Source organism: Bos indicus, chromosome 8 (assembly GCF_029378745.1).
Source record: "Bos indicus isolate NIAB-ARS_2022 breed Sahiwal x Tharparkar chromosome 8, NIAB-ARS_B.indTharparkar_mat_pri_1.0, whole genome shotgun sequence".
Taxonomy (NCBI): Eukaryota; Metazoa; Chordata; class Mammalia; order Artiodactyla; family Bovidae; genus Bos; species Bos indicus.
In genome coordinates this window covers 81,614,571-81,641,048 of record NC_091767.1, presented here as the reverse complement: position 1 = coordinate 81,641,048, position 26,478 = coordinate 81,614,571, and the positions used below count along the sequence as shown (strand labels likewise).

At 43.3% G+C, this 26,478-nt stretch overlaps 1 protein-coding gene across 31 annotated transcripts in view; it reads left to right on the top strand.

Moving 5' to 3' along the window:
• FANCC (FA complementation group C) overlaps positions 1-26,478 on the top strand; it is a 343,736-nt gene that overhangs the window by 289,926 nt on the left and 27,332 nt on the right. For all 31 annotated transcript variants that reach the window (XM_070794289.1, XM_070794290.1, XM_070794284.1 and 28 more), the window contains 3 exons: positions 11,754-11,910; positions 21,486-21,541; positions 22,884-22,983. In XM_070794289.1, the coding sequence (XP_070650390.1) occupies positions 11,754-11,910; positions 21,486-21,541; positions 22,884-22,983 (313 nt within the window). The remainder of the gene's footprint in view (positions 1-11,753; positions 11,911-21,485; positions 21,542-22,883; positions 22,984-26,478) is intronic.

Genomic DNA, 26,478 nt, shown 5'->3' with positions numbered 1-26,478 from the left:
GCCCTTCACGTCATTCCCCTGAGCATACACTGTAGGTTCCAGTGGCTCACCCCACCGCATGGCATTTTCACCCTCCAAAGCAGTTTTTGAAAGTATTTACTTTTAAGCAAAATGCTCTTTGCCTTTCACCTTGGTAGCTGTATTTCTGATTTGTTTAGTAATGTATTTTATTGACACATATGGTCTTAACAACCTGTATTTCCAGTGTTACTTTTTCAACAAGAGCTGAATTAAAGGGAACAAGGAGAATGCTCCTTGGCATGCTCTGCAAAACTGTGTGAAGCCGCTCCAGAACTTACTGGCGGGGAGGTGACCCGCTTAGAGACTAGCCACCCTTCTCCACCCACAGTGCTCGGATGGAAAGCTGAGGGCAGCAGCTCCATGAGTAGGCCTGGACTCCTTGCTGTTTATTTTACTTGTGATAGCATGTTCTCCCTCAGCAACTAATAAAATTTATTTAGTTTGGAAAATTATGTCTGCTAATCCATAGGGAACAGGCCATCCAGAAATGCTGGGTGGTCTTCAACTTGTCCAGTTCCTATGGCCTCAGCTCAGCAAGTTCCCCAAACAGTGGCGTCAGGCCTGGAACCTTTCCATGGACACTTTCCCATAGACGCAGCGTCCCAGCCACATGTTGACACAGGGAGGCTGATTCAGATTACCACCCCTGCACTCATACCCCCTTTCCTTCAGCCCCTTGAAGAGTTCCCCACATGGGCTGCATAGTCATTTAGAAACCACGTACTTTCTTTGACCAAGGTGCCCTGCCCTGTTTTTAGCCTTCCAACTATTTGCTTACCACAATCACCAGTGGAATTTCATCTGGTTTACAATTGGCTGGGTGTCTTTGGCCTTGGCCTCCAAATACAGTCGTGTATTTCCAGAAATGGACAGCCCGTCTTCTTTTAAACAGCAGATGATTGCTCCTCTCTGTCGTTTAGATAACCGAGAGGAAATTTATAATTTCTTGGCCTAAAAGCCAAGCCTGACTTCTTAAATCTATCCCTGGGGTTGCCATAATAGCCACCTGCAGGGTGCACATTGCATAAAACCTTTCTGGGAGGGCTACTGCAATCCTCCCATAAATCTGTGGAGTACAAGTAATTCTGCATGACATGTCCTTTAAGATAAGCCTAAATCCATTGCTTCAGTAATGTTGAGAAGTTTGATGACTAGTTGGAAAATCTTTTCTACATACCAGAATGAATGAGCCAATGAACAAATGAGTGAGTGAGTGTATGACTGGCCATACACTAGAGTGTATGACAACTAACCTCATGGGGCAGCTGTGAGTGTTAAAGAGGGTAGCCATACAATTATAAATTGTAGTCTGGAGTACTTTTGAGAGTTAAAAGAGGTGCCTGTTACAATTATGGTAGGATGACCCGTCCCAGGCACACCAAAACATATTTAAATGACTCCGGTGCCTATAGGGTACTTCCTACGTGGCTCAGCCAGTAAAGAATCCACCTACAGTATGGAAGACTGGTGTTCAATCCCTGGATTGGGAAGATCTGGAGAAGGGAATGGCTACCCACTCCAGTATTCTAGCCTAGAGAATTCCATGGACACAGGAGCCTGGTGGTCTATAGTCCATGGGGTCCAAAGAGTTGGACACAACTGAGTGACTAACACTTTCACTTTCGGTGCCTATAGAATGTTTAGCATGATGCCTGGTACTCAGAACACTCAGTAACTGTTAGCTGGTTGCTGTTATTATTGTTGTTGTTGACTTTAAATAATAATTATATTATTTTCTATAATGTTTTATTAGGCTTTTTCAAGCTTATATCTTTTCCTGCTAATCAAATTATCACTGAACTAAGGCCAGATGTAAATAAATTTTCAATGCTGAAAAAGCTAATATAGCCTCCAATGGTGCTTAAGAAGAAAAAAATAAATTATAAGAAAAGGCCAACTTCAGCCAAGTTTCTAGTTTTGTGGGTTTTTCTTTTTTTTCAGCTCAGATAAGAAAAACCAGGCTTTAGGAATTGCCAGAATTCTCTGGCAGCCCAGTGGTTAGGACTTGGCACTTTCCTTCTTGGGGCCTGGGTTCAATCCTGGTCAAGGAACTAAGATCCTGCAAGATGCACAGCACAGCCAAAAAAAGAAAGAAAAATCAGGCTTTAAATATTGTCAATATAGGTGAATGTCTAAACAAAGAAAAGCTAGTGTAATACCAAGGACAAAAAGTTAGCAAAGCAGTAGTAGTAACTAATACTCCCTTAAATTTTTTACCTTACTAAGATATGATCACAAAATTATTTGTTGAAAAAGTTTACTTTTCAAGTAAAAACCTGCTGATGCTGATTTGTAATAGACATGCCAGTGTGTTTGGATTTGGATATTTCCTTTGACTGGTGTTGCTGCCCTTTGCTTTGAGAAGTGACTTCTCCGCACATATAAGTGATAATGATGGCACAGCTTCTTCAAATTTGATGTACTTCTCCGATCAGGTTGTCATGGAAATACATCTTTGAAATGTAATAGAGAATATTCTTTCCAGTTCCTTGGGATTAAGTAGTTCTCCAGAAAAGTTGGTCTTGATTTTTGTGGGCTCCTCTGGCAGCCCACGCAGCCCTTGATCTCTTTCTGGTTTGGAAAGGGGGAGCCTGTCTGCGTTTGTCTCAAGTTGGGAGGCTCCCTCCCCTCCTCTGCTTCTCAGACAGCATTAGAACATGTACTTCACCTCTCAAGGGCCTTTCTGGCAAAGAATTGAGTTCCACATTCTGGTTTTTGTATTGAAGCTATACAAAAACATTTAGGCCTCCCCTGGTAGGTAAGAATTTGCCTACCAATGCAGGGGACAGGGGCTCGATCCCTGGTCAGAGAAGATTCCACATACCACGGGGCAACTCAGCCTGCCCACCACAACTACTGGAGCCTGCCCACTCCAGGGCCTCTGCTCTGCAACAAGAGAAGCCAGCGCAGTGAGAAGCCTGTGCACCACAATGAAGAGTTGCCCCGCTTGCTGCAACTAGAGGAAGCCCACGCACAGCAGTGGAGACCCAGGGCAACCAAAAACTAATAATTAATTAATTAATAATAAAAACATCTGGAGCCAAAATTATTTAACAAGTGGCTAGACCAGTTTCTTTACCTACTTCCTCCTTTTTGGAGAGGATGGGACACACAACTAACTCACTAAATTGAATATTTGGGGAAACAAAGTTCAGTTTTTAAATGTCCAGGAGGCAGTTGTCAGAAGAATCTTAATATATTGCGTGAGATGTTGGACAGGGCAGAGTGTTCTTGTCCAGGCCTCTCCTGCCCAGTGTCAGAAATTGTTATTTAAAGTCAGATATTCTATATGAAAGTGCAGACTGGGAGCCTACTCCTTGGTATGTTGCAGGAGAAAATTATAATGTGTTCCATGTAAGTCCCTATCATTTTCCCAAACCATAGCTATAATGCCTAAAACTTCCTGTGATTATTAGGTAGAATATTGGTAGATATTAGGTAGAATTAGGTAGAATTTTGGAGAGCCAAGTTTTTAATCATAAACTGTTTTTCTTGAATTTGTCATTTGATCAGTATCCAAGTTAGATAGCTAAAACAAGTATAGAAAGTAGGAAAAGGACAGCCTTAGAGTTTCTATAACTAACACATGGTGAGTAGAATGAAATTTTTCAATCTCCCTAAAAATATTTTTACTTTTTTTCCTTTACTAGCTCTTTAAAATTTCCACAGAAATACATACATTTTATCAGGTCAGGTCAAACAATGTAGAAGTATACACAGAAAATGTCAATTACCCGCCTCCTTACCATCCCCCAGTCCTTCTCGGAAGCATACCTTATACTCTTATAAACATTAGAAATCTACATGAAACAATTTTCTCTTCTTCTTAAATTAGCTTTTAAAAAAAGAAAAAGGAAAAACAGCATCACATCATACATATGACCCTGGAACCAGGTTTTTTAACCAACAAATCTTGTGTATCCCTCAAAGGGTGTAGATCTAACTCGTTATAAAATAGAAACATATATCCTGATATGAACGGATCTTAATCTGTTTAGCTCTTTGCCAGTGTGTGTGTGTGTGTGTGTGTGTGTGTATTCAGTTGTTCAGTCATGTCCAACTCTTTGTGACCCCATGGACCGGCCAGGCTTCTCTATCCATGGAATTTTCCAGGCAAGAATCCTGGAGTGAGTTGCCATTTCCTCCTGCATGGGATCTTCCTGACCCAGGGAGCAAACCTGCGTCTCTTGTGTCTCCTGCGTTGGCAGGTGGATTCTTTACCACTGCACCACCTGGTAAGCCCTGTTTTCCAGTGGATGCATTCAAATTGTTTCTAATTTTCTGTTTATAATATTGCTACGTAAATACTTTCTAGCTAGTGCTTTTATTTCTGCCACGAAGATTCATAAAAGTATGGTTATGACAGCCAAGGATATGTGTATTTTGCAGTTTATTAGGCAGTATCACATGACTTAACCAAAAGGATGAACCCATTCCCTGTCCTACATCTAAGAACACCAGTCACTTACACCTACTTTTATACTGGATGTTGTCATTCATCTAAACATTAGCTGATGTGAACACAAAAACTAATACCTCCTTGATATGTTAGTTTACCTTTCTTTCCTATTAATAAGGTTGAAAATCTACATATTTGGGGGGCATTTGCACTTCTTCTTTTATAATTTGCCTTTTTTCCTGGTTTCATTGAGATATAATTTATATATAATATAACTTTTAATTTCAGAACCAACCTGGTACAAATTTAGAACATTGTATGTAATACCAATATGTTGGTCCAACGAAATTCTGTTATGCAGTGATTTCTTTGGTGATTTCTTCATCCAAGATCAGTTATTAAGAGTTAAATCTTTGATGTTTTAAAGAAAAATAGATTTTTTTTTTGTTAATAGGTGATCATGTACTCCAGTGTTCAGTTCAGTTCAGACGCTCAGTCGTGTCTGACTCTTTGCAACCCCATGAACCGCAGCACGCCAGGCCTCCCTGTCCATCACCAACTCCCAGAGTCCACCCAAACCCATGTCCATCAAGTCAGTGATGCAATCCAACCATCTCATCCTCTGTCATCCCCTTCTCCTCCTGCCCTCAATCTTTCCCAGCATCAAGATCTTTTCAAATGAGTTAGCTCTTCGCATCAGGTGGCCAAAGTATTGGAGTTTCAGCTTCAACATCAGTCCTTCCAATGAACACCCAGGATGGATATCCTTTAGGATGGACTGGTTGGATCTCCTGGCAGTCCAAGGGACTCTCAAGAGTCTTCTCCAACACCACAATTCAAAAACATCAATTCTTCAGCACTCAGCATTCTTTATAGTCCAACTCTCACATCCATTCATGACCGCTAGAAAAACCATAGCCGTGACTAGATGGACCTTTGTTGCAAAGTAATGTCTCTGCTTTTTAATATGCTGTCTAGGTTTATTTTGTGGGGCTTCAAAATCACTGCAGATGGTGACTGCAGCCATGAAATTAAAAGACTCTTGCTCCTTGGAAGAAAAGTTATGACCAACCTGCTGCTGCTGCTGCGTTGCTTCAGTCGTGTCCGACTTTGTGAAACCCCATAGACGGCAACCCACCAGGCTCCTCTGTCCCTGGGATTCTCCAGGCAAGAATTCTGGAGTGGGTTGCCATTTCCTTCTCTGATGACCAACCTAGATAGCATAAAAAGCAGAAACATTACTTTCCCAACAAAGGTCCACTAGTCAAAGATACGGTTTTTCCAGTAGTCATATGTGGATGTGAGAGTTGGACTATAAAGAAAGCTGAGAGCCGAAGAATTGATGCTTTCGAACTATGGTGTTCAAGAGTCCTTGGATTATAAGGAGATCCAACAGTCCATCCTAAAGGAAATCAGTCCTGAATATTTATTAGAAGGACTGATGCTGAAGCTGAAACTCCAATACTTTGGCCACGTTATGTGAAGAACTGACTCATTGGGAAAGACCCTGATGCTGGGAAAGATTGAAGGCAGGAGGAGAAGGGGACAACAGTGGATGAGATGGTTGGATGGCATCACTGACTTGATGGACATGAATTTGAATAAGCTCCAGGAGTTGGTGATGGACAGGGAAGCCTGGCATGCTGCAGTCCATGGGGTCGCAAAGAGTCGGACATGACTGAGCAACTGAACTGAAAGAGGTTGGTCATAGCTTTTCTTCCAAGGAGCAAGCATCTTTTAATTTCATGGCTGCGGTCACCATCTGCAGTGATTTTGGAGCCACCCAAAATAAAATCTCTCACTGTTTCCATTGTTTCCCCATTTATTTGCCATGAAGTGATAGAACCAGATGCCATGATCTTAGTTTTCTGAATGTTGAGTATTAAGCCAACTTTTTCACTCTCTTTCACTTTCATCAAGAGGCTCTTTAGTTCTTTACTTTCTGCCATAAGGGTGATATCATCTGCGTATCTGAGGTTATTGATATTTCTCTCCTCGTTCTTGATTCCAGCTTGTGCTTCATCCAGCCCGACATTTCACATTATGTTCTCTGCATATAAGTTAAATAAGCAGGGTGACAATATATAACCTTGATGTACTCCTTTCCCTATTTGGAACCAGTCTGTTGTTCCATGTCCAGTTCTAACTGTTGCTTCTTGACCTGCATGCAGATTTCTCAGAAGGCAGGTCAGGTGGTCTGATATTCCCATCTCTTGAAGAATTTTCCACAGTTTTTTGTGATCCACACAGTCAAAGGCTTTGGCATAGTCAATAAAGTAGAAGTAGATGGTAGATGTTTTTCTGGAACTCTCTTGCTTTTTCTATGATCCAACAAATTTTGGCAATTTTATCTCTGGTTCTTCTGCCTTTTCTAAATCCAGCTTGAACATCTGGAAGTTCATGGTTCACATATTATTAAAGCCTGGCTTGGAGAATTTTGAGCATTACTTTGCTAATGTGTGATGAGATGAGTGCAGTTGTGCAGCTTGAGCATTCTTTGGCATTGCCTTTCTTTAGGATTGGAATGAAAACTGACCTTTTTGCAGTCCTATGGCCACTGCTGAATTTTCCAAATTTGCTGGCATATTGCATGCGGCACCTTAACAGCATCATCTTTTAGAATTTGAAATAGCTCAACTGGAATTCCATTACCTCCACTAGCTTTGTTCATAGGGGTGTTTCCTAAGGTCCACTTGACTTCACATTCCAGGATGTCTGGCTCTAGGTGAGTGATCACACCATTGTGGTTAATAGAATATTACTCAGCTTATAAAAAAGAACAAATTTGAGTCAGGTCTCATGAGGTGGATGAATCTAGAGTCTATTATACCAAGTGAAGTAAGTCAGAAAGAGAAAAACAAATGTCACATATTAACGCAGAGATATGGAATCTAGAAAATGGTACTAATGAACTCATTTGCAGGGAAGGACTGGAGGCACAAGTATAGAGACTGGACTTGTGGGCCCAGTGGGGGTGAGAGAAGACGGGACAGATAGAGAAAGTGGCATCGACATACGTACACTCTCACGTGTAGAGCGGACAGCTGGTGAGGAGTTGCTTTTTCACACAGGGAGCCCAGTCTGGCGCTCCGTGATGACCTAGAAGGGTGGGGTGGAATGGGGGCGGGGCTCAGGCAGGAGGAGATGGGTGTGTAGTTGTGGCTGATACGTGTCGCTGTGCAGCAGAAGCCAAACAACATTGTAAAAATTAAAAAATAAAAAATAGATGATTCAAATACTAAACATGGATCCATAAATTTAATCATTTACAGCAGTTTGTAGAGTGTGGTCTGAATCAGGAGTAATAAAAAAAAATTGTTAACATATACATTTTTCAAACTGTGTCTGAGAATAGAACAAAAATTATGTACTTGGTACTTGGTACAGAACTTATGCAACTCTTATATAGATTTGTAACTAAGCAGTATTTTCTAGTTCAGATATTCACTGGAACTACCATTCAGCTGCCTTTTACATTTGTTCATATCCATCTACTGTTCATCATTCTCAAGATTTCCTGCCTCTTTGCCCTGGGCACTGCCCAGCCATTGCAACCTCATGGTATTAATAGAAATCACATTTGTGCATGTTGCTGCTCGGAGGGCTTAGCAGTGGGGCTATCTCTGATGAACTCTCACTGAAGTGAGACACTTTTCTAATGATGTACATATTTATTTCAGTAGATGCTTTAAAAAAGACAAGGTGTGATTAGAGCAGGTCAAGGGAGGTCCCTGTTACTTGGGAAGGGAGGAGGAATTCTTCCTTCTGCACCTCGGAACCTCCCGCCTTCCAGGGGCTTTCTGGCTCTAAGACAGAGGCTATCCACACCCTCCCCCTGCTCCCAAAGGGTGTTCTTCCTCAAGAAAGCTGAACAGAAATCCCTTCCCAGGAGTTTGTTAATGTGGCTAAAATTGGCTGATAGCCTGGACTTTGGAAAAACTTCCTTAGACACTGAAGAAAGTGAAAACAGGCTCTAGGCATCTAGCTCACCCAGGAAAACTGTGTGCTCTCACCCCTGTGTCAGGCTCCAAATGGAAGCAACACCCTCCACTCTCCTGCCTGCAGAGAGAGGCTTAGGTATAACCTGAGGCACAGGACCAGCTCCAGCAACAGACCTCCTGGGTTTAATCAGGGCTGTGAGACCTTGGTCCCTCTCCAGCCTCAAAAAATAAGGGTAATAATGGTACCTGTTTCGTAGGATTGTTATGGGAATGAAAACACAAGTAAAATGCTTAGCATTGTTCGAGGTGACAAAACAGTGTTAGTGGCTGTCATGTCCAACTCTCTGTGACCCCATGGACTGTGGCCTGCCAAGTTTCTCTGTCCATGGAATTCTCCAGGCAAGGATACTGGAGTGGCTCGCCATTCGCTTCTCCAGGTGAGCCCTTAATAAACAGCAGCTACTGGTCTTACAGATGACTCAGTGGGTAAAGACTCCACCTGCAATACAGGAGACATAGGGACGCAGGTTCGATCCCTGGGTCGAGCAGATCCCTTGGAGGTGGACATGGCAACCCTCTCCAGTATTCTTGCCTGGGAAACCCCGTGGACAGGAGGCTGGCAGGCTGCAGTCCATGAAGTCGCAGAGAGTCAGACCCAGCTGAGCATGTGGCACATACACACATGCTGGTCCTTCAGCCTCTCCCCCTCTGCGTCTGGCCCATCAGTATTCAGCCTAAAACACCACCTCTCAGGAGCACACCAGGCCACCACCCCTGTGTGGCTTCCTGTTGTCAGTCACTCCCAGCATAGTCATCCCTCTGAAGACCAGTCTGCAGTGCTGACTGCACTTCCACTCCTGTCTTCAATGACTTGCCAGCTTCCATCACCCCATCCAACCCTCAACCTGCTGAAACTCCTGAGGCACAGACCTGGGCCCTCTTTTCACCCTGCTCAAACCTCTTTCCTTTGGACATCTCCTTTTCATGCTGCTCCATGCCAACTGACAGCTCCTGAATATAGATCTTCAGCCCAGACCTCTCCCCAGAACACTTCCAACTTGGATATTCAAGGACCTGTTTTATATCTCTGTTGGACTGTGCCTCAGACATTCTAAACTCACATACCCTAAACGGAGCTCTTAGTAAACCCTTCACCAATCTTTTCTTCCATTCTTTCCATTGAGTAAATGGTACATCTGTCCATCTTGTAGCTCAAGAAACTTGGAACAGTTTTGATTCTCACCTCATGTTCACCTCCTCTTCAAATTCATCACCAGTGTCTCTTGATATTACTGCTAAAATACATTTCACTCCTTCCCCCGTGCCACCCAGGTCCAAGCTCCCTCTGGAATTTTGTACCCACTCAGCACTCAGGTCTCCATGCAACAGTCAGAGTGATCTTTGAAATGTAAATTGGGTCCTGGCACTCCTCTGTTTAAAACCTTCTGGGCCAGAATAAAATACCAGATGCTGGCCTGGCCTTGGTCCTGCACAGCCTCATCACCGGCCGCCTCACCTTTGCTCTCTTCATCTGACTCAGCTGCAGCGCCCCCTGCGGAGGCCTCCTCCCACTGCCCTCCGTGTTGCCTGCCCCACCACGCCGTGCATGCGCCTGCTGCCTCTTCAGTCGTGTCCAACTCTGAGAGCCAATGGATGGTAGCCCACCAGGCTCCTCTGTCCCTGGGATTCTCCAGGCAAGAATACTGGAGTGGGTTGTCATGCCCTCCCCCAGAGGATCTTCCCAACCCAGGGATCAAACCCATGTCTCCTGCAGCTCCTGCAATGCAGGCGGATTCTTTATCACTGAGCCACTAGGGAATCCCTCCCACCAGGCTGATCTCCAGCTAAACTCAACTGGAGAGGTTGTCCCTGACCACCTGGTCTCACCTGGGCCCCTCCTGATACTCTGTCCTTCCTTGGCCTGTCCTTTCCCTTCACTGTCTTTAATACAGTTTGATGTGTGTGTATGTGTCAGGGTGAGGGGGCGTCAGAAAGAAGGTCAGAGGAGGGCCAAGCCTCCCTCCCTTTCTCCTGCCCTACTGCCTGCTCTGGTGGACAGACCCTGAAACTCCTCAGCTTCTTCTAGTCTTGTCTCAGAGTTGATCTTGGACAAGGTCTACAAGAGTTATGCCAAGGGAGAAGAGAAAAAGAAACTACTAGCAATTCCTATGGAGAAGGAAATGGCAACCCACTCCAATGTTCTTGCCTGGAGAATCCCAGGGACGGGGGATCCTGGTGAGCTGCCGTCTGTGGGGTCTCACAGAGTCGGACACGACTGAAGTGACTTAGCAGCAGCAGCAGCAATTCCTACCCTGTGTCTTTGCCTGTTCACTTCTTCCCCCTATACCCAATTCCTGGGCTTCATGCCAGCTCCTGCAGAGAAATAGCCCAGAAGTGATGGTGAAGGGAAAGACACTGGAGGGATTGTTGGGTAATGGGAAACATTAGTGCCCCCACTTCTGTTTGTCTTAGTAAAAGCAGTAAACATCTTTAGCAGAACCTGGAAGGTGCTGCAGGTAAAAGGGCAGGAGGCCTTGGAAAAGCAGGGCCAAGAGAAGAAGAACAAGTCTCACCAGGCCCAAATAGCCCAGTGTTGACAGGGAGGAGCCCCTCCCCAACCCCCGACTGTGGCTCAGAGTAGATGGATGCCCCCTCGTGCCCCCTCCCAGGAGAAGCAGAGCCCCTGATTCACTGACCTGACATAGGAGGAACCTCCAAATACATTTTCCCATAGAAATGTAACTACACTCAGTGGTAAGTCTGTAGAGTATCATGCTGAGGATCAACTATGGATCAGCTAGGCCATAATCACCTTTTATGATATTATTACTAAAGAAAAATTTCAAGAGATTTATACAGTGGTTAAATATTTACTATGTGCCAAGAACTGTGCTCGTCATTGTCCACATGTTATTATTGCATTTGATCCTTCTTACAACACTAGGAGGGAAGTAGGCCCATTTTACAGGTGAGTAAACTGAGGTTTAGAGGTTAGCTTTCTTAAGGTCATACAGTGAGTAAGTGGTGGCTCTAGGACTCAAACCCAAGTTTGATTTCACATGTTAAACCACTGTGGTGAAATTTCAAACATAGCTATTTCTTAAAATAGGAACTACGTTTGCCTGAATATCTCAAGGCCCTTTTCCATCAACATTTTTTTTTAATCGTTCTCTTTATATCATCATTATATATTTGTTTGTCCTTTTTGAACACATTTTTTTTCTTTGGTCAAAATAAGTTACTTGGTCAGTATTCATTTGATATTATAAATATTAACTGCTCTTGTGACCATGATGAAAAAAAAAAAGATTTGGATTTGTTATTGCATTTTGAAATCTTAATCTTTTTTTCAGAGACTCATTTATATTTAAAGTTTTATTTCTTACTGAAAGGAAGAAGATTTCTCTCCCCACGTCAGCTATACTCTGCCTCTGGCTTCGGCACCTTCCCAGCCTTGAAAATACAATGCTTCATCTTCTTGAAAAGCTCATCTCCAGTGAGAGAAATTCTCTGAGAAGGATCAAATGCTTTATGAAAGACTCACTGCTGGTATGTGCTGGGTTTGAGGAGGAGAAAAACCCTTAAGGAAGACGCTGTATATTCTCTCTTTTAATCAGCAAAAGGGGAAAATGTAAACAAACGAGCAGTTGGCACCTTTTAAAATCATCATCTATCTACATTTTATTTTTGAAATACCTAATGTCTGGGGCTTTTCTCCTTGTGTTAAAAATAGGGCAAAGGAATTCCCTAGCAGTGCAGTGGTTAGGACTCGGTGCTTTCACTGCCTCAGGCCTGGATTCGGCCCCTGGATGGGGAACTAAGGTAATGTAAGCTGAGTGGCACAGCCAGGGGAAAAAAAACTTTATCGCTACAACTTCCCTGGTGGCTCAGATGGTAAAGCATCTGCCCGGATTTGATCCCTGGGTCAGGAAGATTCCCCTGGAGGAGGAAATAGCAACCCACTCCAGTACTCTTGCCTGGAAAATCCCATGGACAGAGAAGCCCGGTAGGCTACAGTCCATGGGGTCATGAAGAGTCGGACACAACTGAGCGACTTCACCTCACGCCTTATATCGCACATTCACAAGAATTGACGTTTGGCCAACAAATTTCTCATTTCCGGCTTCCTTGGTGACTCAGATGGTAAAGCATCTGCCTGCAATGGAGGAGACCTGGGTTCAGTCCCTGGGTTGGAAAGATCCCCTGGAGAAGGGAATGGCAACCTACTCCAGTGGTCCACCCTGGAGAATTCCATGGACAGAGGAGACTGGCAGGCTACAGTCCATGGGGTCGCAAAAGACTCACAGGACTGAGCACACACAGCACACACCCTATGAACAACGTGCTGTTCATTCTCCAAGCAAGAATGCTGGAGTGGGTTGCAGTGCCCTCATGCAGGGAATTTTCCCAACCCAGGGATTGAACCCAGATCTCCCGTATTGCAGGTGGATTCTTTACCAGCTGAGCCACCATGGAAGCCCCTATGAACAAGAGGAGGAATCAATTAACAAAGAAAATCATTCAAAAAATAAACTTCTAACCCTTCACTGGAGGAAAAATCAAATACTTAAAAGATACAAAATGACACCCCCAGAAAAATGGTTAGAACAACAAAGTAACTACAAAGAATTCTGACAGCTATTTTGGTGTCAGGCTGCCATCCTCGAACCCCCGCCTCTATGCAGGGGCTGCCCAGGCTCCCCTCCACTCAGAACTCAGGCCTGGGCAGTGTGGTGCTCAGTGGACCAAATGGGCCCCATTGCCTAATCCAGTGTCAGGGGCCCAGGCTAGCAGGGTGTCCTCAGAACCTGACCAATCCAGTGTTTTCCCTCTGTGGGGGGCAGCTCTGGAATTTATGTGCATTTTTGTAAGAGTCGGAGTAAAGACCAATGCACTCTGAATAAACAAAGCTCTCCGGGAGGTGTCATGCTTCCAGGCCTCCATCTTACAGGAACCTCGTGGGCTCCAACCGGCTTTCTTACTCGCTTTTGTCACCGAGGGGAGATATGGTGCAGAGATTTGTTTCCTCTTGTACAGATGGAGAAAGTTAGTTCAAGAGAGATAGATGGTGAACACTCAGATCTTAAGTTGGTGGCCAGGAAACTGGACTGGAGAGTGTTCCCCTGCCCGCTGAGCTGAGGCTTGTGTTGGGGGCAGGGTGTGTCTGTCTCTCATACAGCGCACTGAGATTGGCTGAGTTTACACAACGTCCACCGAGATACCTTCTGTTTGGTTAATCCAGTTAGAACTTAGGTTTTCTCTCTCTTTCAAATTGGAGGCTGTGTGAGAGAATCATAATTGAATCTGCTGCCTTCTTCCTGTATCCCAGCTCTCTTTTTGGGTCCTGATCAGTCCCTACCAGGTCAAGAGTGTGACCACGGCCCTGCTTTACCTTCTCCCCGTCTCCCAGGCTCCTCTTTGCCGTCCCATCTTGGGGCCTTCGAGGGGACCGTGGATAGGGTCACAGTGACCAGCAGCCATGCTGCGTTCATCTGTGAGTTAGCTGGCCCAAATCAAACCCTGCTGATCTAGACGTTTACAATGTTTGATAGAAAAAAAAAGAAAAGAAAATAGATATAAAGATTGAAAGAGCCCAAAGAGAAAGAGAGATACTTTTAGGGAAATTCTGCTTGAACTCATCTTTCAAAACAGTTGCATTAAAAAAAAAAAAAAAAAAAGTTGCATATTAAGGTGAGAAATAAGAATGTACCTTATATAAAAATAACTATAATATTCAAAAGAAACAAAGGCTTTTAGAAGTCCTGGCAGCCCATTCAAAACATTACCTTTATTGTCAGGTAAATCTATTTCTAACGGAAAGATACATGCTATAGTTTCATTTTCTCTGGTCTTTTTTCAGTGGCAAAATATAGTAACTGAGCTATTTCCTTGCTTTCAAGGTCCTTATTAAATTTTCTTTAAGTCTTCTCTCTATGGAAAAATTCCAGTTTGATTTGATTCTGCAACCTTGTGATTCTAAATCTTCTTTGAGCTCTTTTTACCTGTGGCCCTCAGGCCTGAGCCTATCAGTAAACCCAGGATGACAGAGAGAGAGAGAGAAAGCAGGCATTCCGGTTAAACATTGCATTGTATAACCTTCAGTCTCCACTTTACGGTTTAAAACCATTTTCCCCCAAACAGTTTTGAAGTCAGTTGATTTACAAAAGCATTTATCAGGATCATGTGTATAGAGATGCAGAGCTTCCATTATGGTTAAAGGGGGATTTCAGAGGGTGTTATTGTGTTTAATTTATTGTGGCATTGGCAGGATGTAACCCCTCTGTTGCCTTACGGTTCAAGGAGGTAATTACAATACAGAGCTGCAAGTCCTTGATTGGCGTGGGCTGCTCTCCTCAGGATCCTGGGCCCTCGGTGCCGCACAACCAAGCAGGCTGGAATAAGCCTGTGACGTGACCGAGTGATTGGAAGGGTAACCTGAAGAACGTGCTTCCTGATTGCATCATCTGCTTCACTTATCAGAGCACGGTATCTCGGGGCCGTGACAGGACCCTGCGGAAGTATCAGAAAGATCTGGAAGACTCGGATAGCATAGGACTGCTGTGCTTTCCTCTAGAAGTAACTTGATGCCTATTACATTAGAGTTAGATTCTGAGAATAATTAAAGTGTGATGGTCTAGTAACTTGTATTTTATATGGAGCACTGTTAATTATGTTTCCATCTCTTGGGACTATCCAGAATTAGCCCTAGAAGTTCTATAGTTACCAAGATGTTGCAAAAACAAAAGATAAACGTGTTGTACAGGTTGTACAAAGTGAAATGGTCTCTCCAAATGTTCTGTGGCCTCTCAGGGCCTCCAGGCTGGGTGTTTTCCATTAAGACTATGAATAATAAGGTGCTGACCTAATAGTCACCTGAATTCGAAGTGCATGTGTATGTTTTTTGACTTCTAAAATAAAAGTAAGTTTTCAAAACCTGTTTCCTTTTGAGGCTCGCTCTCTGACTCTCTCAGGCTGGACCTCCCCCAAGTCTATGGCCACCTGCCACATTTGATGCTCCTGAATAAATCGAGGTCTTAGCCTCAGTTTGTCATCCACTGAGCAGACTGACACTTTGCAAAAGCAGATGGTCTTGTGTTTCTCTTGACAGAACAGGCAATGGAGGACCATAATCCATAGCTTCAGACCCGACCTTAAAAACTCATGTCACCAAAAGCAGTGAAAGCCACTTGCTAATTATGCAGCTTTCTTGGCACTGTTTGGTTTCCCAAGGCTGGCCCCAAATCAGAAGGATGTTGTGTTTTCCAGTTACAATTCTGTTTGCGGAGCCCAGAAAGCTATTGTTTATATTCTACATTTGAATGAAAAGTGCTGGCTGGGTGGCACTGTGCTTGGCTGCCCTGCTGCATGCCCGGGCTGGGATATACCCTGGTTCCCATGCCCTTCCATTCGATCCTTCGTTGGCTGGCCTCACATGCCGCCTGCCCCTCTAGCTGGGTCCAGAGATTTGCCCACGAAAGAGTGCAGCGGGAGGGGAAGGAAGGGGGATTGGTTTTGTTTATTCAGATTTTAAATCAGGAAACACTCCTGGTGTTTCTCTTCATAGCTGCACCAAAATTAGCTCTTTATCTTGTCAAGTGTACCTCAATAAAGATAGGGTTAAGAAAGTAGTTCTTGATCTAATAAGAGCTTAGGAATAACAAGCCTACAGATAACTCAGTGTCCTCCTTGACCTCCGTCATATGAGATAAGATGCATTCTTGTTTCCATTCTCCAGATAGTAATCATAGCCACTTCAGAAAGAAAAAGAGACTTATTTTACGCTGAACTCCAAACACAGTTCCCCTTTAATAAAAGATTATACCGAAGAATTAACTCTACATCCTGGGTGATGTCATTTTTCTCTGCTTGAATAACTTCTTACTAATGTTCTAGGGTTTTTTCTTTTCCTGCTTTCTCATTAGCAGTCTTTTAAACATTTCTTTTTTTTCTTTGAGCTCTTTAAAGTGATGCCTGTAATTTAACAAAAGCTAAAATAGATAATTTAGCAGTGATCCAATAGAGAAGTGTGGAGGTGGTTTATGCTTGTGGCTAAAAGGTAAAAAGAAACATCTGACAATAATTGCACTTTCCTGCATCGACCTCAGGGGGGCACCAGATCACCCAGCACTGTGAAGAAAAGAGACCTAGATGGCAAGTTCTGTTTTCACTGTTGGGAGGCAGGCCTTGGCAGCCAGTCAGAGATGAAGAGAGAGAAACAAAAAAAAACCCAAAACAGGGCAGTAGTTGACCTAGAAGGTCACTGCCACTCAGAGGCTGAGCCAAGAAGCAGCAGGGGGCTGAGGAGCCGTCTTCCCACCCAGGCTACACAAGCCAAGGGGAGAGACGCCGCTGGGCCAGGCGGAGGAACTTGAGGTTTGGGGGACTTTGCTCGGCTTCCAGAGCTGGCATCCCTGTATCTTAACGTTCTCAGACAGCGCGGGTAAATTTAAAACACAAAAGTACATTTGGTACTTGTTAAGTTTTTTCTTTTTTTTCCCTTAAGCCCAGAAATGACAGATTTATCACTAATTAAACAATAATTTCATTATAGAGTACTGAAAAAAAATCCTGGTAGTATAAACAACATCTGGTAAAGATTAAAAAGAAAGAATAATTTTTCCAAGCTCAAATTTGATGAAAGTAACACAAATGTTTTGAAACAAAATAGATCTTAAAATGCAAAAGGGATATTTACAGTCTTAAGTTTGGTATTTTGAAAGTAGAAAAGAAGAAAATGGCATAATAAAAACTACATGTTTATAAAGGTGCCTTATTTTATATGACAGATATGAAGATTATTTTATATAGGTAGTTTTTTTTAGACCAAATTGTTTTTGAAGTCAAAAGAGTCTATTGAAATGAAACTTAAAAAAAAAATTTTTTTTTAAGAGGAGTGTTATTTTTTGATGAATAGTCACCTTTTAATTTACATACATAGATTAACACAAGAGGTCCTGCTTGTCAAGGGTTTGGATGAGTCAGATACACAGTGGGATATGTTGCTGGCCATAAAAATAGACCATGAAAGAGAATCTACCCCAGGCTTACTGAACCTCAGTTTATCTCTCACCTGAAACTTCTCTATTTTTTAGGAAAAATATGTGTAAAAGATGATAAATGAAGAAGGCTTGAGAATTTTGTTTCCATGTCTTCGCTGCCTTTTTGTTTTTTACAAGAGGAATTCACTTTTCTCAGTGAATTACCTCAAATCAATAGTTTAATTTCCCTTTCTGGCTTGTATTCTCTCTCCCCTCTCCCCATACTCTTTCTATCTCACACAGATTCAGAAAATGATAGGAAAAAAGGAAAGATTTCTTCCTGAGAATTCTCAGGTGGCTAGTAATAATCGTTGATGAACTGGGATGAAGATAACAGGTTAGGCACCAAGGAGGGCTTCTCGGGTAGCTCAGCAGCAGAGAATTCACCTGCAGTGCAGGAGCCCCAGGTGACACGGGTTCAATCCCTGCGTCAGGAAGATCCCTGGAGGGGGCATGGCAACTCACTCCAGTATTCTTGCCTGCAGAAGCCCACGGACAGAGAGGAGCCTGGGGCTGCGGTCCAGAGGGTCACCAAAGTGTTGGGTCACAACTGAAGTGACTTAGCACGCATGCATAGACACGAAGGACAGAGAGTGAGCATGGGTGTTATTTGTGCAGTTCATGGCACAGAGTGGCAAGCCGGCCTCTTCCTCACCTCTGCCTACAAAGCAGCCTCGAAAACGCAGCTGCTGCACACTTCTCTGTGTTGCTTAGCCTTCCCTTGTTTTTTTTTTTTCTTCTGAGTGATGAGAATGGGCTGTCTGTCTGAGCAGAGAAGAAACAAGCAGTAGAGTCCTGGGTAGCTGTAGAAGAGGGAAGGGGATGTGCCCCTCAGAGCAAGCTGGCCCATAAGAAAAGGAAACCAGAGTCCAGGGCTTTCCCTCTTCTTCTGTTCCTCTTCTGACATTCAGTGAGACAACTGGGGGCAGGGTGAGAGAAGGGAAGAAGGGCACAACCGCTGTTACTGATGGCCTCCTGGTAATGAAGTTTCCCTAGACTTGAAATAATTTGTACATGGAAATCATTAGACCAGATGGAGAAGAGAAGAGCTTGAGAAGGAACAGATTTTGGCAGGATGGGAAAAACAGACAAACAGATGGAATCCAAGAAAGGTTTTCTTTTCTGTCGTCATTCTAATAGGAAAGATAATTGCTTGGTTTGTGGGGTTTCAGAGCTAGGACCCAGAAGTTTGAGTTGCAGAGTGACCTGTTGTGTTACTTTGGAGACCAATTTTACAAATAAAACAGGACACAGAGGGGTTAAATGTTTGCCTCTTCCCTCACATGGATGTGTAAAGATTTGGGGTGGGGGGAGTGGTAATTTATGGCTTCCAAAGAAGCATAAATTAAGACTTTAATTCTATTTGGAGGATTCCCTTGATAAGAAAAGCGGCTTAAGTTTGCTTTTGTGATTTGGTGTCCTTGGGACACATGCCTGGCCTGTGAGCACTCCGGGCTTCATGAGGGGACTCACTGACCCTGAAATTATGTGCTCGGAAAGTGTGAAGAGTCTCATTTTAAAAACCATCAGTAAAGGCTGCAGATGAGAAAGAGCTGTTCATAATTCTGGAGTGGCAAGGGAGACTGGTTTTTAAATCAAAATCTCTGCCATTGCTGTTTCAGTAGGGTTCCCTGGCATCTTACCTGTTTTGAAAGCTAAAACAGCTTTGTAGAAGCAGGTTAAGGGCAACCACAGTCTGAGCTGTTTGGACAGAAGGAAATCTAAGAGGAGAGTTGATCGGCATGGAGAGAACAGGCAGATTCCACACAGTCTATATATTTAAAACATTTGATTGAGCTGTTTCACTAGAAAACACTGCATGAAGGAAGAGCATGTCCAAGCTGTGGTCCTCTTTTCAACAGAGTCAGAACTTTCTTGCTTTCCCGCTTGCTTTTCAATGCAGCCCTGTTCTATGCATTGATCAGCCTTTTCTCTGCCATTTAGATATCTCTGTCATCAGGATAGATTGATTTTCTACTCGCATCAGGTTTATAGAGTGGTTCTGGAGTAGTTAGAAGAAAGGGAATGGTTCTATTTTACCATTTTCAATTTTAGTCTTATTTTCTGTCCGTGCGTTTTTAGCCTCTATGTGTCACATGACGGTGTTTGGTTCTCAAACACTCTTATTCAAGAGCCATATTGTCTATATATAAAACTTGGAAAAACTCTTCTGGCAAATTTGATGAGTCACATTTCTTCAAGATAGGCAGTTTGCTTTTCTCTTCTTGTTTGATATTTTCCATTATGAATACATAGAAACTTCCGTGATATTTTCTGGGCATATATCCAGGGACCTTTTAATAACTGTTAGTATTTACAGTGAGGCTGAGAAGCAGGGAGATAACTGACTTGTCTGAGATCAAAGTCAAAAAATACTCTACCTCTCTTCTGTTGAACCATCAATCGGCCAAATTACTTTCTTGAGTATGTAATGAATTTAATCTATGAAAAATTTTAGTTGGTTTCTTTTAGATAAAAATGGAAATCAACGAAAGATTAGGGAGTATTGACTACCTAGAAAGCAGAGATTTGCATCCTACAAATCATTAATCTCTTCAAATAAAAGGAGTTATCCCATCATTTTAACAAGTGGTAATGCTCTTTCCTGGAGCCTCTGTGACAGCTGTAATGGCGGTGTGTGAACACTAGGTGGCACACGTTCAATGTTATTGTACATTTAGAAATGCCAGCACAGAACAGAGTGGAAGCTACTGGAGAGAGGCACCATTCTTTAGTCTGGCCTAGAAAAGATAAAAGATATGTATCCTTTTTTCTACTTTTCTTGTTGAGGGGGTATGAAAAACTGTTCCCCAAAGTTCAATGTGACTCAAAGAAATTCCATATAAAGCCTAATTTACTAACCTGTGGATGCTACTGTATTATATCTGTTTTAGAACACACATGGCATTTTCCTCTGGCTTAATCTCATGGTATGAGCTCCAGCCAGTATGATATGGGATCATGGAAATTTGCCCATGGTCCAGTGGTTAGGACTCTGCACTTCCACCAGCAACGGCCCAGGTTTGATCCCCGGGGTGGTGAACTAAGATTCCACAAGCCATGCGGCCAATAAAAAAGAAAAAAGCAAACAAAAAGATATGGAATCTGGGCTAGGCCCTCTGAAGCCCCACCCAGGCCACAGTAAGTTGGCTTCTGCAGATTTAAATCATCAAAACTCTCATAAAAATATTTGTGGATTAAATTAGATGGCTTTCCTAATTTAGTATGGAAAAATAAAGATGATAGTATCTTTATTTTTTTCTTCATCCTAAATAATTTAAGCTGCTAAATTCATAGTGCTCTAAGATGTAATATTATTTAGTCTGACGTGGTGGTGGTCACTGCTTTCCTTAATAATAATTTGAAATCACTATGTAGTCATTTCCTAATCAGCAGGAATGAAAAGATAACAGGTCTAGCTTTGACTTTGAGGCACTTTTAAGTCATATGAGGAGATCAGACACATAGAGGACGTTACCGAAAGCCAGCAACACAGGGCTTCCCTGGTGACTCAGATGGTAAACAATCCACCTGCAATTCAAGAGACCTGGGTTCGATCCCTGGGTTGGGAAGATCTCCTGGAGGAGGGCATGGCAACCCACTCCAGTATTCTTGCCTGGAGAATCCCCATGGACAGAGGAGCCTGGTGGGCTACAGTCCAGGGGGTCTCAAAGAGTCAGACAGGACTGAGCAAATAAGCAGAGCACAGCACAGCAACACAGGTAGACTATGCGTCTTCATTATAGCCTGCTGGTAGGTGGTATTTTCTGATTTCCCATGATACTTATTGACTCTTTTTTGTGTATCATGTGGGCTTATTGTTGAAAATCTGGGATTTACAGAGTATAAGTTGAATAAAGAAGAAGAAGAAAGGTCCATAATCCCCTTACCCCAAGAGAACTTCTGTTTGTATTTGTATGGAGGGCTTTTGCCACGGACTAGTTGTTCTGTTTTTTCTAACTCAAAGGAATATATCCATTTTCTAGACACCAGCAGTTGTGGACAACTCATTTCCCTGATAAGAGCGAGTCATTATTGATGAAATGCTTCTGATATTTTACTTTCTCGTGGTCTTTTCCTTTATAGCCTGAAGCTGCTGCCTGCCACCCCGCCATTTTCAGAGTTGTTGATGAAATATTCAGGTAAATATTGTGCTGTTTCTGCTCGTAATTGGTCTAAATATGTTCAGCTTCCAAATATGAATAAAAAATTCTGTGGTAGTCTCTGGCTATACCATGGGGAAATTAGATTCTAATTCCATCCCATCCTGCTGAGCTTTTTGGTAAAATGCAAATGTCAATGTGTATTTAAAAGCCAATGCCTGAGAACTAAGATAACTATCTTTTTTTTTTAACCTTTTAAAAATCGAATAATAATGGTTGAAAATCAGAATTGAATTAGATTTTGCATCACGCATTATTCATGTAGAGTTTTTCTCAATTAAAAATAAAGGGTAGTAGTGTTCTCCCTTCACCACATGAGGGCTGACCAATCTTTTTAAAGCTAAGGAATACTAAAAATAATAAATAAATAATGCCATTCTTAACAGAGCACTTCTGAAAGGCAGAATCAACTATGCATGTTATCTAACAGCACACTAATTTTTATTCTGCAAATACAAGAACTTCTTGGTAAATGCAGTGGATTTACAACGATGAAAGATGAGCCCACTGGACACCAGGTTGGGTTATGACTGACAGTTAGTGAGGGGCCAGACCCCACGCGGGGAGCTTGCCCCCAGTGGACAGGTGGGTGGCCAGCCTCTTTCCTGGGTGCTCGTGCAGCCAGAGCCAGAGTATCTACCCTCTTTATCCAGTTCCCCTCAAACTCAGCAAATAGAGGCCCCACAGCAGACAGCAGACATTGGAAAAAGCAATTACTTGCTTTATAATAGCAAGTAATCCAGCACTCAAGTTGGTCTTGAAACATATGAGCTTTAAGCTAAATTAGTGTAGAAATAAGTCAGAATGCTGTTTTTAGTTTAAAGCTAGCAAAGTTTCAGTTCTATTTTTTTTTTTTTGGTGTTGTTTAAACAAACGTAAAGAAAAGTTAGTTGTATGAAAATGCATAGAAACCAAACCAGGAACATGCAGATTCTTCCACCCCTTTGCTGGATATCCCTGAGGCACCCCTTTCTCCACTTGCAAAAGCAGAAGTTCTGTGGATGTTCCATTTGTGGGTATACAGTGTGCAAATATTTGTAAAGAGCATCCCAGGCCCACGTGGAAGAGATATGAAGTGCTTAATAATTTAAAAACCAAGAAAGGGAGCTCTGCACATTGCAATTTTAAAGGAAGTCCTCAGAAAAGGGAGTGACAGATTTCTCCTGCTTTCACGCAAGAACTGAAATCTGATGAGCTGACATTGCTGCTGAAGCTTATGGCACAAAAAGAATGTTTCCGTGTTTCCCTTTTACATATTTTGGTTCACATATTTTCCAGATTAATCACTGAATGTGTTGTGATCTGGCCTTGCATTGTTCAGGTCCGCACTCCTGGAAACCGATGGAGCCCCAGAAGTACTAGCCGGCCTTCAGGTGTTTACACGATGCTTTGTAGAAGCTCTGGAAAAAGAAAACAAGCAGGTTCGTTATATTGCAGATATTATTCATTCCCCCAAGGAAAAAGAGGCTGTTAAGAGTATTTGATTAATCATCAGAAAAGAGTACTTTATTTTCAGTGATTTTGGTAGACTGTTTTGTTCATGGAGAAAGTTTCCAAACAAATACACCAGCAAAGGAAAAACCATTTTGAGTGTGTACTCAGTCGTGTCCAACTCTCTGGAACCCCGTGGGCTGTAGCCCACCAGGTTCCTGTGTCCATGGGATTTCCCAGGCAAGAATATTGGAATGGGTTGCCATTTCCTCCTCCAGGGAAAATCATTCTAATTGAAAGTAAATCAAGATGGTTCCTATCTGTCCCGTGTCCTGGTACCCAGAAGCATTTATCTATTGCTATGCAGAGAACTCTACCATATGATCAGGTGCCACCCCGGAGGGTGAACTTTCTGGGCCCTGTGTTGTACACTGTTTGTTGAGTAAGACTCTGCCCCTCCCAGGCCAGAGAGGTATTCTAGAGTCTCTATGGCATGTGCTAAGAAGGAAATGGCACTTATTATAAAGCAATACTGGACATTCTTAATTATTAGTTTCCATTCATATCAGAGGCCTAAATGTGAATTGGATTCCAGGAGAGAGAGGAGGTAGTGAGTGTGACACTATTCTGTTATAATTTGAATAATTATAGAGGAGGAACTGGGAATGGCCATGACCAAAACGTGTGAGTTGGACTCAGTCAGTAAGCAAGAAGCCAGGCCTAGGGACCTGCACTGGGAGGGCGGTCAGCAGAGGCAGCTGACCAATAGAGTGACTTGTGAAACTGGAGCCTTTTCTACCAGAGTTTTCACCTTTGGGAATTTTAATTGGCCTGCACTTCTAATGGCCACAGACCTGATGTCTGTGTGGTCCTTTGCCCGTTGAAGTGCCTGAACCCACTACAGTTTCTTGTGAGGTCATGGTCCCTTGGGATGCTTTCTGCAGTTTGCCTTAGGGGAGCAGTGCTGTGATGCCTGCTGTACTAAAATCCCATAGACCCCTATGCCAAGAAACCTCTCAGGTTTTAGCAGATGTTTCTGTTTTTAAGGCAGTGATAAATATTTATGATGTTTTTTTCCCGTCTTCTCCTTCCCTAGGGAAGTTAGCTAGACTGTAGCAAACAGCATTATCAATGGTGCCCAGCCTGGAATTCTGGAGGAGAGCTCTGCTGAAAGGCACTGGTTGGCCCTCATGCTTATTTTGAGGCAAACTATAAATATCTTTTATCCTCCCTGAACATTCTTTGTTTTTCCAGTTAGGAACTAACCTCTAAAAAACCTGCACCTTGAACTCCTGAAACAGACCGAGGTTGGGGTGGAGGGCACTGGTAAAAGACGTGTTGCTCTGTACCGTTAGCTTGAGTCTGTCTTTCTTATTAACTTTGTCCTTGAGTTGCAGGGTTGGCCCTAACACTTTAGATTCAGACTTACAGTCACTTTTAATTTAGGATAGTACCCTGCCCACATGTCTGCCTGCCAGTTGCGGAGATGCAAGAGATGCAGGTTAGATCCCTTGGAGTAGGAAATGGCACCCCATTCCCATATTCTTGCCCGGAAAATTCCATGGGTAGAGGAGCCTGGCGGGCTGTAGTACATGGGGCCACAAAGAGTTGGACACGACTGAGTGATTGAACATACACCCTACCCAGGCTACACGTATCTGGTGGTGTAAGGGACACAGAATGGGTCCTGGTGGAAGGCGAAGCAGGGATCCAAAAAAAAAAAGCCAGAAATTCACTGTCCTTCCCTTGGGCTCAGGATGCAAGAGCAACAACCTCTTCACTTTGTAGATGCCTTCGTCCCCATATGTCATGTCACGTCTCTTCCTGGGGCTGTTCCTGACTGCCTGCCTTTCTAGGCAGTGCCGTCCTCATCATCAATCCCCGGCCTTCCTGAGTGCCCCTGCATAGATTAATCATAACCCCTGATGCGTGACACCCTCTGTCCTATGATCCATGTGTAACCCTCTTTCTTTCTGTGTTTTATTCATTCATCCACATATTCATTATTAATAAATGAATATCTACCAACCTGACATCGATTCATGGGGTCCCAAAGAGTCGGACACGACTGAGCGACTGAACTGAACTGAACTGACATCTAACAAGACCTGTCCCCTAGTAGAAACTTCAGGTTATTCCCATGCTCCTCTATTCTATCATCCTGACTTTCTCCCTTCAGGTAACTGCTGTCCTTTTTTTTTTCTGAAAAGTTTGATCATGTATATGTTGTTGTTTAGTAGCCAAGTCATGTCCAACTCTTTGTGACCTCCTGGACTGTAACCCATCAGGCTTCTCTGTGCATGGGATTTTCCAGGAAAGAATACTGGAATGGGTTGCCATTTCTTTCTGGAGAAGGTCTGTCCTCCCAACCAACCCAAGGATTGAAACCACACCTCCTGAGTTAGTTGCTGCTGCTGCTAAGTCGCTTCAGTCGTGTCCGACTCTGTGTGACCCCATGGACTGCAGCCCACCAGGCTCCCCCGTCTCTGAGATTCTCCAGGCAAGAACACTGGAGTGGGTTGCCATTTCCTTCTCCAATGCATGAAAGTGGAAAGTGAAAGTGAAGTTGCTCAGTCGTGTCCGACTCTTAGCGACCCCATGGACTGCAGCCCACCAGGCTCCTCCATCCATGGGATTTTCCAGGCAAAAGTACTGGAGTGGGGTGCCATTGCCTTCTCCGCCTGAGTTGGTAGGCAGATTCTTTACCACTGAGCCACCGGGGAAGCCTGATCATGTGTATATGGTTGTTAGACGTGTTTTCTTTATTGACTGCTTTTGCGCTTTATAACGGGAACGGCAGGTGAAAGTGGCCCTGCGTGTGCAGCCTTCTGAGCCTTGGTCTTTCCAGCAGTGTGTCCCCAGGCTGGCCCTGTGCTGTGGGCAGTGCTGGGGTTGCCTGTAGTGCTCTGTGGGGAGAGTGTATACAGCGTAGCTGTCTTCCTGGTGGTGAGCCTTTGGATTATTTCCAGATTTTGTTTTCTTTCCTAAATAGAGTCTCTCTGAACATTCAAGATATGCTTAAGAGCGCTAGTGCTGCCTCTTAGGTGTGCAGAGGCAGCTGTGGCGGGTACTGCCAAATTGTCGCCCTGCGTGGTTGTGCCAGTTTACACTCCCCCCAGTGGTTATGGGAAATCCCATCAATCCGCATTCTTTCCCATTGTCAAAAAATGTTTATCTTCAGTGCTTCTCATTCTCTTTTTTATCCTTTCCTCTCATCCTTGTTTTATTTGGAGAGCATAGTTGCAGCCCCATCAATGTGCCCAGTCAGACTAGTAGCCAAAAACTTAAGGCTGTCATGACAGGCCTTTTTCCTGAACTTGCCTAATGGCTCCAGGACAAGCAGCAAATCAGTTCAGGTTCTGGTTCTAGTAGTGACAGAGTTTAATGATGTATTGGACTAAATTGCCTACAGATAAAAATTATAAACTCTGGAGAAAATATTTTTTAAAAACTATTTGAAGGTACTGGAAAGCAACCCAAAAAGC